The following is a 13,906-nucleotide window of genomic DNA, read 5'->3' as shown; positions in this document are numbered from 1 at the left end:
TTTCATTGTATTTTTATTTTGTTACGTATTTTCCAATTACATTTTAACCTGGTTCCGGGTTGTCCTGGGGAGTGTTGCTGCCTTACTTCCTGTGTTTGACATCTCCATTCTAGGCAGGCCTCTGTAAAATTACAAGTTGCAGAAAAGGTACTGACCTGAATCAGGGGGGAAAGTTTTCCCAATGGGAGTTCCATACACCAGTGGAAACACAGGCCCAACCCGTGATTCCTTTGAAAAGCAAGTTGAAATTTTTATTTGAAGGGAAGTTCATGTGTGTGTATCATTTGGGCATGGAATATGCTCTTCTAGTTTGAGAAATGTGATTAGATTGTATTCTCACATTCCATGGCCTCATTTATTTTTCAGCATGAAGAGTGGAGAAAGTAAAAAGAAGATGCTAGCGCAGATGTTAACAAGAGATAGCATCAGTTTATTAGTCCTGGAGTGAATTAAAATAATTAAGCTACGTAGTCATTTACTTGCATTTACTTTATATGAGTCATGTCTCAGGTGTTGAAGAGACTTCAGAAATCTCATAATGTAACAATTAATTGTCTGAGAATCACTTTCAAAACTAAAGGGAAAAAATGAAAACCCAAGAGAGAAAAATGACATCTTTTAAAAAACAAAATATCTGAAAGATATGTTGGAGTTAAAAACTGTTATACTGATCCTCTTCATTACTGTTTCTTGAGCTTTTAGTACTCCTTTAAGGTCGAAAGGTGAAAAAATGAATGGCTAGTATCTGATTGTTCATTTACTTCAACTCTTCATGATATGATTTACTTAACTCATTCTCATAATGATAAGTTTTAGGAACTACTAAAGTTGTCATCTACTAGCTGTTAGTTTTCAAAGTCAGTGTTGAGAGTGTTTATATGTGTAAAGTCAGTTTAACCCCAGCTGGTTTCGTTATGACCCTGAACTGCCTGCGTCCTGGTTTTCCATTTCATGTGACTTTTTTCAGCACTACGCTGCTGCTCTTGTCTCTGGCCCTGCTAGTAAGTGCGGTCCTTTGAGACCACCTCTGCAAACTGAGTTCCCTTCTAGTACTTCACCAGAGTGATGGCTTCTTCAGAAACACCCAGAATTCTCTCTTGAAATCAGCTCAAGACAGTTTAAATGGATTCAGTGAAATCACCTTGATGTGGAAAGACTAGAGTCTGGACTGCGGAGTCCTTACAGGGTAGTAATAATGCCTTCTGCTGCTTCTTATGGTGATCTCTTCTTCAAACCTTCTCTTAAGCTAGGTAGCAGGCAGCCTTCCTTATCTCCAGATGAACAAAAGAGTGAATCCTGTTGCCATAGTAGATCCCAAATGGAGAGTCAAAAGAGTGTAATGGAAAGAATATGAGATTTTAAATCAGAGTACCTGGATTTTAGATCTAAAAAGATACCCTTCTTTATATGCAAAGTGAAGGAGAGCTTTAAAGGCCATTCTAGTTCTAAATCCTGTGATAAACTATGAGAAGGGTTGATGAACTCTCCCAGAGATAATATATGGTTCAGAGCTATATCTAGTTTACAGATGGAAATTGGTTATCTGTCATTCTCACCCAGTGTCATATATCTCTTTTGTGCCCTCCCTTATTCCACTTTCCCTGTGCAATTCTTTGTCGAATATGTATTCACATCCACTATGTTTCCACCCACTGTCCCTTTGGGTGACCCTCAACTTCAGATTTTTAGAGACTTGTATTCCAAGACTTATAGCCATGCCAGGAGAATATTACTGTTTAAATATTACCAGGAGAATATCGCTGTTTAAAAAGTGGACCTTTGTCTTTAGGAAAAGTTTGGGGTTATTAAAAAAGCACTGTGTACTTTCTCAAAAGCAACTCAACTTGTTTTCCTTCTGTTTAATTTGGGACTCAGTTCATTGTCTATCTGTAGTGGCTGTTAAACTGTCTTGGCCATAGACTATGTTGGATAGACTAGTTTTATCAATTAATAATAATAGCTAGCATTTATATGGCACCTACTATGTGCCAGGTATTGTGCTCAGCCCTTTACAAATATCTCATTTGATCCTCACAACAACCCTAAGGGGTGGGTGCTATTATTATCCCCATTTTACAGTTTAGGAAACTGAAGTAAACAGGTTAATGACTTGCCCAGTCACATAGCTAGTAAGTATCTGAGGCTAGATTTGAGCTCAAGTCTTCCTGACTCCAGGCTTAGTGTTTTTTCTACTATGCCGTCCATTTTCCTATGTATATAGGGTGGATAGCTGTCTATTAGATAGGTAGTTGTCGTCTCAGCTGTGTATCAGAGTCTAAGTATTAGATATTTGTAATAATATATAATTAGGTAGAACTCTTTTGAATGACTGAAGATCTCCTTTAGGATGCTCTGCAGTGTTTCAGGGATTGATGCAATCAGTACAATATCATCCTGAGACAGGACCATCTGGTGCCCTTATCATCCACAGGGAAATCCTTCATCCTTTTGAATTCTGTACTAGACATCATCCACAGTGATGGCCAATGTCCTTGTAAGAGCCTTCTTCTTAGAGACATTCCTTTATACTTGAAGACAACAGTTATAACTTGCACAAGCATTTACCCTTTTTCATTTCTTACTCCTGTGCTATGTTTTCCAGAATATTTTTTGCCATCCTCCCCAAACCCTATCTTTATATTGAAGTCACTGAATATCCATCAGTCATTCAGTAAGCATATATTAAGTGTCTGTTATGTGACAAGCACTTTGCTAGGCTCTGGGGTTAGTTACAACAGAAACAAAAATAAAACATTCATAACTTTGAAGGAGTTTACATTCTATAGGAGGTGTCAACATGTAAGTATGTAAAATATATGTAAAATAAATGCAAGTTAATTGTTAGGGGTGATACTATTAGCTGTGGGGATCAGGAAAGGCCTCATATAGGATTAGGTGTCTGAGCTGAGCTCTGAAGGTAACTAGGAATCCCAAGACGTAGAGTATGAAATTATTGTTTGAATTTGGAAGATCTTCTTGAGTTCTTCATAGAATGTCTCAGCCTCCCTATTTTCTACAACATATCCGTACAGAAGCTGCAATCTTTATTGGCCATGTAATTTTTCATCATCATTTATGTTCATCATCAACATTGCAATGTGATATGATTAAGGATCCCATGAAATAGTATTTCTCATTGCCTTTGGACACATGATAAAACCAACTATGCTTTGGCATAAGACACATATGCCTTTATCTGCCTTTCCAAGAAGACCTATGCACTGTCCTTCCATTTAGGTGCAGTTTTCTTATATTTTCTGTCTGGTTTCATTTATGGTAAAAAATGTGCATTTGTTAAATATTTACTATGTGCCAGGCACTATACTAGGTGCTGAGAATAAAAAATAAAAGTAGAAAGAAAGACAGTTTTTGCCCTCAAGGAGTTTACATTGTAATGGGCTAAGACAACAAATAAAAAGAAGCTGAAAAGCTGGGGGGGTGGCGTGGCAAATGAAGAAACAAAAATACCCAGAAGGAGACTTGTCTGATCCAGATGCCTTCCTTAAGTGGGAGGAGCCATCCATTCTCAGGGAACAGGGAACAGGGTACTTCCAGTGTATGAATTCCAGGGTTGAGTGAGCTTCTGGATTAGGAGGTTAGGAGTGCAGCCTGGAGAGGAATGAAATTTATGCTTTTATCTAAATTACTGATAAAAATTTAAACCAGGACCAAACACAGATTCTTATAGTATTCTATTGGTGACCTCCTGCTAGGGAACCCTTAGCCACTACTCTTTGACTCCCAGTCATTCAACCAGTTTATCCATCTAATTTTATTACTGCCCTCATTTTTCTATCTTTACTACAAGAATAGTTTCAGGTTCTTTTTTAAATGCTTCATTAAAGTAATTTCTACAACATTCTCCTGATCTAACAGTTTAGTAATCATGTCTTTAAAAAAAATAAAGGATAGTCAGTCTGGCATGACCATCTCAGAGATGACTTCCCTTTTCCCCCCACCCCCTCATCATCTCCCCCTCCAAGTTAAATGATTTGCCCAAGGTTGTGAGGGATTGTCTGATGTTGGCTACGTGCCACGTGGGAGTTGTGGCAAGATGGGACAGGTGTGAGGGATTATCTGATGTTGGCTACGTGCCACGTGGGGGTTGTAGCGAGGAGGGGCTAGGAAGGTATACAAGGGGGGTAGGGATTGGGGCTCTCACTGGCTCCTGCTCTCTTGCTCCTGCTCTTGCTTTCCTTCTTGGCCTTGCTGTGATGGTCTCTGAGTAAAGTTCGAGTGCTTGCACCTCCTGATTGGCTCGTCTCTATGTTTATCCGGGTAGGCTCCGAAGACTGGTAGGTGTGACCCGGGCAGCCTGCTCCTGTTAGGAGGAGAGTGCATGGTGCAGCCGGCACAAGTGGCGCCCAACGTGGGGCTTGAGGAAATAGGCCAGGGGCCCCGCGGATCAGCTGGTCTGGTCGCGGGAAGAGAGATGAGACCCCGTAGCCTACAGGGTGAAGGAAGGAAGATGGGACAGACGTTTGTTAAGGTCCCGGATCGGGAGGTGCTAGGGAGAGAAGTATATAAAATAGTGGAAAAAGCGGAAATCGGTGGTGAGGAAGAATCAGGGAGTGAGGCAGAAGACACCAGAAACAGGAAGTGGAAGAGTAGGTGGGGGGAGAGAAAGGAAGAGTGAAGCAAAGAAAGCTCCACCTATTACACGGAGGGGCAGCCCCCTCCTCCAGACTTCCCTTTTGAGGAAAAAGGTCCGGGGTATTTAAGTCTTACAGATCCTGATGGCCGGAGCTGCTGGGTATCAGAACGAAAAACAAAACGAGTTGAAGAAGCCCCGGAAGAGACAACAAGGACGGGAGAAGGAACACAGACGACAGAAAATTCAGAGAGAGCAGAAGGAAAAGACAGTTAGGATGACTAAACTGAGTAAACTGTTTTCACTTTTTTGCGCGATCGAGACTTTGCCACAGATTGCATCAGCTCCAGTGCCCTGGGCACCCCTGTCCAAGGCCACACTGCAGCAACAGGAGGAGGCGGGAGTGGAGAGATGGATCCTGGTAGAAGGTGCTCAAAGACAAATCCTGACGTGGGAAGAGGCTACTCCTGAGATCATCTTACAGGGCAGCTGGACCCTGAACTCCACATTGTACCTCCTCGGCATTCGCCACCTTACACTGACAAAAGCTAAGACCCCTGCCAATTGGTTCCCCACTGCTGAAGATGCCAGGTGGGAGGAGATAGGTAAAGCAATCAATTATCGTCAACACAAGAGAGAATGGCTGGGGGCACTTGCGTTGGCGGCATCCATCTTCTAGGAGTTCCAGATACAGGACTTAGATAGCGGACAGCAGTTGCTTGCCTCACAAATAGAGGAACTGGCCAATAAATTCGCCCATGCCCTCCAAGTGCAGGCTGATATTGATCAGCAGCTGGAGGAGCAGATTCAAAAAATAGCATTGGCTACCCAGGACATTGGAAATGAACTTATGTGGCTGCAATTGAGACAGCAGTTGCCCTGCGATGGCCGATATCGATCCATTTGTGTAACACCCTTAAACCATAACACCACTTGCGGCGCCCTTTCACAAAGCATAAATGATCCAAGCTACAGATCTTTCCTCTGAGCTCCAGGCTTTGCGGGTGTTAATTAGACTGGCGTGGAACGTATCTGACACTTGGCACCAGCACGAGACTGATGGTGTTGTTCATCACCTTGGTGATTGGATTGGGCATACCTCTTTCCCTATCCCCTCCCTGGTGGCCCATTGGGCATTTGTGGCTCTTTTTGCATTTATGCTGTTATTGTTACTACCCACTATATTAGGGTGTTTCCTTAGGATTCTTAGAGGTTCATTAGAGGCACTCAAAACCGAGGCCCTAGTCTTGAGACCCCGTCTCCACCCCCTTGATTAAACAAAAAGGGGGAGGTGTGAGGGATTGTCTGATGTTGGCTGTGCCACGTGGGGGTTGTGGCAAGGAGGGGCTAGGAAGGTATATAAGGGGGGTAGGGATCAGAGCACTCGCTGGCTCCTGCTCTTGCTTTCCTGCTTGGTCTTGCTGTGATGGTCTCTGAGTAAAGTTCGAGTGCTTGCACCTCCTGATCGGCTCGTCTCTATGTTTATCCGGGTGGGCTCCGAAGACTGGTAGGTGTGACCCTGGCAGCCTGCTCCTGTTAGGAGGAGAATGCACGGCGCGGCTGGCACACAAGGTAACACAGCTAGTAAATGTCTGAGGCTGGATTTGTGCTCAGGTCCTCCTGACTCCAGGGCCAGTGCTCTATGCAGTGTGCCACCTAGTTCCCTCTGTGCCTGCCCACCCACCATCTTCTTGAAGACCACATACCTGTGCCTGAGTTTCTGTGACTAGTTCTTAACCACCTGCTGCCAAACCATCTACCGAGATGACCTCTTACAGTTGTCTGATACCAGGTGCTGTATTCCATCTGTCTGCTGAGATACATACTTGTAGAATATCCTGATGATGGATGCCTATCTTACGAACTTCTAATTTTCCACTGGGACTTTGCCCCAGTTTCATTCCCTGCCTTCTCTCCTCCACAGATGCTACTGAATGAAGGTGGAGAAAATCATGTAACCATTCAGACCTGGTCCATGACAAATTTATGTGACATAGTCTAAACTGGGCCGTCACTGTTGCTGTTCAGTCTTATTCTATCTCCCTTCTCAGTTTACTATTCTAGTCTCCACAGTACCTATTCCAAATCTTTTCTCCCTCTTTTGCCTCATATTATACCAAAAAAATTGAGGCCACTTGCTGTGAACTCCCTCTCCTTCCCTCCTCATCACCTGTCACTCAGATATTTTTTGCCACTTTTTCCTCCTTCATCTGTCTCACATAATGAAATAACTTTACGCCATACCAAAGGTAACCCCCTCTACCTGTTCAGGTAACCTGTTTGATTTCATCTCCTCTACCAGATTGCCGCCTCTGTCACCTCCATTCTATCACTTATTTTCAATCCCTCCCTGTCTACTAGCTTATTTTCTACTGTCCATAAATATGCCTATCTCTTCCCATCCTTAAAAAAACCCTTCTATTGATCCTTCCATCCCAGCTATCTTTCGTCCTTTATCTCTACTGTCATTTGTAGCAAAACTCCTTGAAAAGGCCATCTACAATGGGTGTCTCCACTTGCTCTCCTCTCACTCTTTTCTTTACCTCTTATAATCTAGTTTCTGACCTTATCATTCCACCAAAGCTGCTGTGTCCAAAGTTACAGATGATCTCTTAGTTGCCAAATTCATTGGCTTTTTCTCAGTCCTCATTCCTCTTGATGTCTCTGCAGTTTTTGGCATTGTTGTTCACTCTTCCTTGATATTCTCTTCTTTCTAGGTTTTCAGGACACCATTCTCTCCTGATTTCCCTCCTATCTATCCGACCACACCTTTTCTGTCTCCTTTGCTGGATCTCCATCAAGTTCATACCGTAGGTGTCCTTCTGAATTCTGTCCTGGGTCCTCTTCTCCCTTTATTCTGCTTTGATTGGTGATCTCATCAGCTCCCATGGATTTAATTATTATCATTATACTGATGATTCTCATACCTACTTATCCTGCCCCAGCCTCTCTGTTGGTCTCCAATTTTGCATCTCCAGTTGCCTTTCAGGATGTTCAGTAGATATCTTAAACTCAACAGGTCCAAAACAGAACTCATTATCTTTCCCCTTGAATACTCTACTTTCCCTATCACTACTGAGGACAATACCCTCCTCCCACTCCCTTAGGCTCCCAACCTAGGTGTCATCTTAGACTCTTCACTATTTCCCACTCCGTATATCCAATCTGTGCCAAGGCTTGTTGATTTCACCTTTGCAACATCTCTCATACACCCACTTCTCTCCTCTGATACTACCAGTACTCTTGTGTAGCTCCTCATTACCTCATGCCTTGATTATTAAGGTAGCCTGCTGGTGGGTCTGCCTGCCTCAAGTCTCTCCCACTTCAGTCCATCTTCCATTCAGCTACTAAAGTGATTTTCCTAACATGTAGGCCTGATCATGTCATCCCCTATCAGTGGCTCCCTATCGCCTTTAGGATCAAATACAAAATTCTTTGTTTGTCATTCAAAGCCCTTCATAACCTAGCCCTCCCCCCTCCCACCTTTCTAGTCTTCTTATACCTTACTCCCTGAAACGTACTCTCTGATCCAGGGACACTGGCCTCTTATCTGTTCCATGAGCAAGACACTCCATCTCTTAGCTCTGGGCATTTTCCCTGGCTGTCCCTCAAGCCTGGATTGCTCTCCCTCCTACACACTGACTGTTGACCTCCTTGGCCTCCTTTAAGTTCCAACTAAAATAACATCTTCTACAGGAATCCTTTCCCAGCCATTTTTATTAATTCTAACACCTGTCCTCTGTTAATTATTTCCTATTTATCCTACATTTATCTTGTTTTGTGCATATTGTTTCCATGTTGTCTCCCCTATTAGATTGTAAGCTTCTTGAGGGCAAGGACTGTCTTTTGCCTCTTTTTGTATCCCCAGCACTTAGCATAGTGCCTGACACATAATAGTGCTTAGTAAATGTTTATTAATTGATTGCCCTATCCTATTCTAGGCCCTAGCTGTTTCATAATCTGTCCCTTCTTATGACCAGTTAAATTCCAATTCACATATGTTCCTGTAAACCATGTCTTAAAACATATGTGAAAACCTTGGTTGAAGGTATGCTGTGTCTTACAACCATGCTGATGCCTTTTTCTGCTCTGTTTGGACGTAGAAAATACACAATGGGTAGGTAAAGGTGTCAAGAAATGAAACATATACCTTTATGCTTCAGCATCAAATAAGCAGAATGATTAAAATTATGTGATAAAATGATAAAGTCCCCTGGGAAAGGGGACTCTAGATAGTGATTAATCAGACTGAATCCCTACTAGCTTGGCAGGAGACTCAGAAGACTCCACTCCAGAACAAGAAGGTAGGTGGTTTGGTAGGTTAAAGATATCTATCTCATTGAGCTTCTGTGTTAATCTAAAGAAACAAATATTACATAAAGGTCCAATGAACTTTTCTATCCTGACACTACCTCTGTGATCAACAGATTGCTTAAACTCTCTATGCCTTAGTTTCTTTATCTGTAAAATGAAGAGGTTAGAATCAGGAACCACTAAATTCCCTTCCAGCTCTAATCTATGTTGATATGAAGTTATAAGTCAAATGAATAAGAGAACAGTAAATTTTTTCTAGTACTTCTAAGAACTGCACATCCCTGTCCCCAACCGATCTTTTGTAAAATAAATTGTTTAGATTCTAGACATCTTTGTAGAAATCTCTTTCCCTGTATCATATTTTTGTTATTCTGACCTTATAGGGCCTGTAAATGCTATTGAATAGAAGGTGGCCTGTCTGGTGTTAACAGTGCTGAATGTAAAGTCTCAGTATATGCTGTCGAAAGAGTTCTGTGACCTTCTTGTATTGGTTTATTCTATGATATTGGGAGGAGTGAAGGCCACACTAGCTCATGTTCACTGTTCCATTCCTGTGACATCATTAAGATATGTTTGGAGCTGCCTTTTGAGTTTCTATTATATTAAAATTGGCCTGACCTTCAGGGCTGTGGGAAACAAAGGACAAAGTCTGCTAGGTCAAGCAGCCTGGTAGTTTTGTTTTATTATTTGTTTGAAACCATAATTCAACAAAAACTGTATTCCGTAAAGGAAATTCAAGCAAAAGATATAGACTGTGTAAGTAACTGGAGACTAAGTAACTTCCTGAATAATGAGTAATGAGTAGGTCAAAGAGTAAATCATAGAGACAGTAAATTATTTTAAAGATCACGAGAATAATATGCATTGATGGGGCTATGGGAAAATAGACAGACCACTATACTCTTTCTGGAGCTATGAGTTCTTTTAAGCATTCTGGAAAACAGTTTGAGATTTTGTGAGTGAAGTCATTAAACTGTTCATATTCTTTGTCTCAGCAATCCCACTATAGTACATATATACTACAAGGAGGTCAAAGAGAATAACTTTTTATATACTAAAATATGCATAGCAGCATTTTTTTATGGTAGAAAAAACCTGGGAACAAAGTAGTAAGTAGTCACTGAGGGGGAATGGTTAAACAAATTATGTGGTACGTAATTGTAATGGAATATTATTGCGCCATAACAAATTTGAATACGAGAAATTCAGAGAAACATGAGAAGACTAGGGATTGAGACAAAGTAAAGTGGGCACAATTACACAAAATGATTACAGTACTGTAAATCAAAATAACACTAACAGGCAGACTGACTCTGATTGTCATGACATTTTTCTCCTATGGAACAAATACTAAGGTGCACCTCCCAGTTCTTGGGGGAGGGATGGAGGTGGGAGTGTGTAGGGGGCTTGCAGCATTGGATTCACTCTCTCAAGCAGTCACTTTGTTGCTTAGTTTTATTTGATTATTTTTCTTTGTTTAGTGGTGGAGATGTTAGTTTCCTGTAATGTAGGGACAGAAGGCATACATAAAAAAAATTTTTTTTAAAGAAATAGATCATTATTATACCCTTGCATATCAGAAATGTCATATAAAGTCTGTACCTGAGAACTAGGCATGAGAATTAGAGGTTTGTAATCTTAAAGTCCTTGACTGTGCTTTCTTTAGAAAATCCAAGTAAACTTGGTGAAATTAGGTAACTAATTATAAGAGTTAGGTCCATCTAGCTTTACAGGTCCTATATGAAATTTATAAAGGTAATAAATTTGAGAAACAATGGAATCTATCCCTATAGGTTGGGATTACAGGAAAGGGGCTAAAGGACTGGCTTGTCTATCCCAAGAGAATATAAACTTGAATAAGGATCATTTTATACTTTTTACATGTATCCTTATTGCCTACCCCAATTCCTGACACATGACAGTGGTTAATAAATGCTTGTTGATTGATCTGAGAAACTTTTGAAAGAAATTGAGGATGTTTAGTGTGTCTAAGAGGAGTGGCATATATTTGACAGTCAGACAATATAGGCAATACAGTGGAAGAGTGTAGTCATTCTTTATTTTAATCTCCCATATCTCTCTTCATTTTAAATGAGGACTCTCTTATAGTAATGTGGAGGGATATGGAAAACAATGTAGGAGAGAAGAAAGGCACTCTGATGGGTTGGTTAGGAATTAGGTGAATAAAAGATACATTGTAGACATAGCTGATTTATAGAACTGGTTGGTGAAGTTACAGACACCAGAGAACGTGTTCAGTGATCAGAGATTTGTGCAGTTTGACTAAAATTAAAAGTTTTTGTATTTTGGAGGGGCGGGGAGATAATATCAAATAATGCTGGAAAGGCAAGGTAGTAGCAGACTCTTGTGGGAGTTGAATGCCAAGCAAAGAAGCATGAACTTTATTTGGTGGGCACCAGGCAGCCACTGATGATTTTTGAGCAGAGAAGTGATACCATCAGATTTAAGTAGTAATAATAGCACCAAATCTATGTATAAGAAAGATTCACAGACACTCATTCTGCCATGTTTTGTCGATTGCCATCTTATGTTGTACTCTCAATACTGGAAAATGTCAGCCACAGATGATCCTTGCCCTTGCTTTCACTCTTCTATCTTTTTTTTTTTTTTACATTCGCCAGTTCCCTTGCCTGATAGAATCCCTTATAACTGGGTAAAAGATAAACAACGTGTTTTTTTGCATGTTAAGAAATTTTACTAAGTTTTATAGTAGAGCCAAAACTAATAGTTAAACAAGTTTTTAAATATTTGTGGATTTAACTTTTTTTTTTTTTGCTGAGGCAATTGGGGTTAAGTGACTTGCCCAGGGTCATACAGCTAGTAAGTGTCAAGTGTTTGGTCTGAGGCTGGATTTGAACTCAGGTCCTCCTGACTTCAGGGCCGGTGCTCTATTCACTGCCCCACCTAGCTGCCCCAGGATTTAACTTCTAATCATGGACATAGGACTGAATTTCTGCTTAGAGAACTTTAGTTCACATCTTGGCTCTGGCCCTGTTTGTGTGACCTTGAACAAGTCACTTTATATTTCTAGGCCTCATTGTTCTCGTCTGTAAAATGAAGCAGTTGGACTATATGACTTCTGAGGTCCCTTCTCGGTCTATGTTATAATCTTATGAGCCCAATATTTTGAGGTTCATAATGCCTTCCTTATGTCATGTCATAGCTAGGAGGCACTTGGCCCATAACATCCAGTAGAGGAAAGTAAGATTTATAGATTAGGAAATTGAAGTTAAAGTTAAGTAACTTGATCAAGATGATAGTTATTGCAAGGGGCTGGGATGAATGTATTTTAGGTTTCTTTCCTATCCATTAACTATTTTTTTCTCTTAGAAGAAGCTGTCTAGGGGCAGGTAGGTGGTGCAGTAGATAGAGCACCAGCCCTGGAGTCTGGAAGACCTGAGTTCAAATCTGGCCTCAGACACATAACATTCACTAGCTGTGTGACCCTGGGCAAGTCACTTAACCCCCGTTGCCTCGAAAAAAAAAAAAAAAAGAAGAAGAAGCTGTCTGTCCCTATTAGACTTAAGTTGTCTGTGATGTTATATAACTTATGAAGATAAATACATGCTTTTGACTTATCCTAAAGAAGTAATTATTTTATTATTTTTAATAGAAATTGACATTTAAAAATTTTTATATCACCTACATTTCCTTTTTTTCCTCTTTTTTTATTCTGAACTTAAAAAACACTAAGCATAATTAGCATTTCCATGTATGCTGTAAAACAGGAAACAGTTATATGTGAAACTGAATCTCTATTATGTATCGCTTGCTTTTCTTTTTAATTATATAAAAAGTTCAGCACAGAACTTTGGATGCAGTCCTGTTTATTTGTGATTGCTTCTGGCATGAAATCATGATTTTGAATTGATTTTTTTCTTAGGCATTGCTGGAGACCATATTTCGTGTAAAAGTGATTATAACAGGCGATGCCTTTGTTCCTGGGGAAAGAAGTGTTATTATTATGAACCACCGGACAAGAATGGATTGGATGTTTCTGTGGAATTGCCTGCTGCGATATAGCTACCTCAGACTAGAGAAAATCTGCCTCAAATCCAGTCTCAAAAGTGTTCCTGGTTTTGGTAAGTTGTTCACATATTTTGTTAAAATAAATAATGCATGGATGCAAATATATAATAATATTCTCACATGATAACTTCACTTGATAGCAAGTTCCATTTAGGCCTCAAGACCTTTTCCATTTTCCCTGACTAATGCAAAAGTATTTTTAAAGACACTTTCCATAGCATATCTTGGCTAGAAAATAGCTTTTTATTGTCCTTTAAAGAAATGTTTAAACAGTGACAGAGTAAAGGTTCTACAGTTTGCCAGGTTTCAAGTGGTTGCTTGGGTGACCAGTATTGTATAGAATATCAATCAACCATGCTTTAACTACTTTCTGCATTTCCATTTGTATAATAGGTTGGCCAGAAACTAGTCTAGGCTGATAAAAGCCCTTAAAATCTACTATAATAATATAAAATAAGTAGTCTTTAGCAAGTATAAACTGAATGTCAAGTGTATTTTAGAATTGTTTTTGTTTTATTTTATACAATGTTTCTGCTTTAGTCTGTACACTGTATTTTAGTACCCTAAATCATACCATTCTAGGAATGTTCATAGAAAACACTTTTTGTTTTACTTCAGGAAAGTAGGACCATCGCAACACTGGATATTAAGTGGAGCCCTTTTTTTTTTTTTTTTTAAGATGGGGAGGTACTTAAAAGCAATAAGTTTGAAAAGCAAACAAAAAGTACCAAATACAGCAATTGCTATATGCTACAATCTTTATCATTCTCTACTTGTCTTACCTTTATATTCCCACTGTTCAATTCCATTCTGAAGATTTTGCTCCTAAAGCAAACCATGCATGGCCCTGTTAATAGTGAACTGAAATTTTGGTTAATGTTTTGAGGACTCTGTTAGGCCAGATGCCATCTTCCTAGTTGATAAAGAAACTTTTCTATAGAGATGTGTTCT

General features: G+C 40.1%; 1 protein-coding gene across 2 annotated transcripts in view; it reads left to right on the top strand.

The window, feature by feature from the left end:
• LCLAT1 (lysocardiolipin acyltransferase 1) overlaps nucleotides 1-13,906 on the top strand; it is a 141,322-nt gene that overhangs the window by 45,965 nt on the left and 81,451 nt on the right. For both annotated transcript variants that reach the window (XM_027850523.1, XM_027850524.1), the window contains exon 3: nucleotides 12,810-13,008. In XM_027850523.1, coding sequence (XP_027706324.1) covers nucleotides 12,810-13,008 — 199 coding nt within the window. The remainder of the gene's footprint in view (nucleotides 1-12,809; nucleotides 13,009-13,906) is intronic.

The sequence above is a fragment of the Vombatus ursinus genome, unplaced genomic scaffold, assembly GCF_900497805.2.
Source record: "Vombatus ursinus unplaced genomic scaffold, bare-nosed wombat genome assembly UNPS02009062.1, whole genome shotgun sequence".
Taxonomy (NCBI): domain Eukaryota; kingdom Metazoa; phylum Chordata; class Mammalia; order Diprotodontia; family Vombatidae; genus Vombatus; species Vombatus ursinus.
The sequence above is the reverse complement of the archived record's forward strand: the minus strand, read 5'-3'. Positions and strand labels throughout refer to the sequence as shown.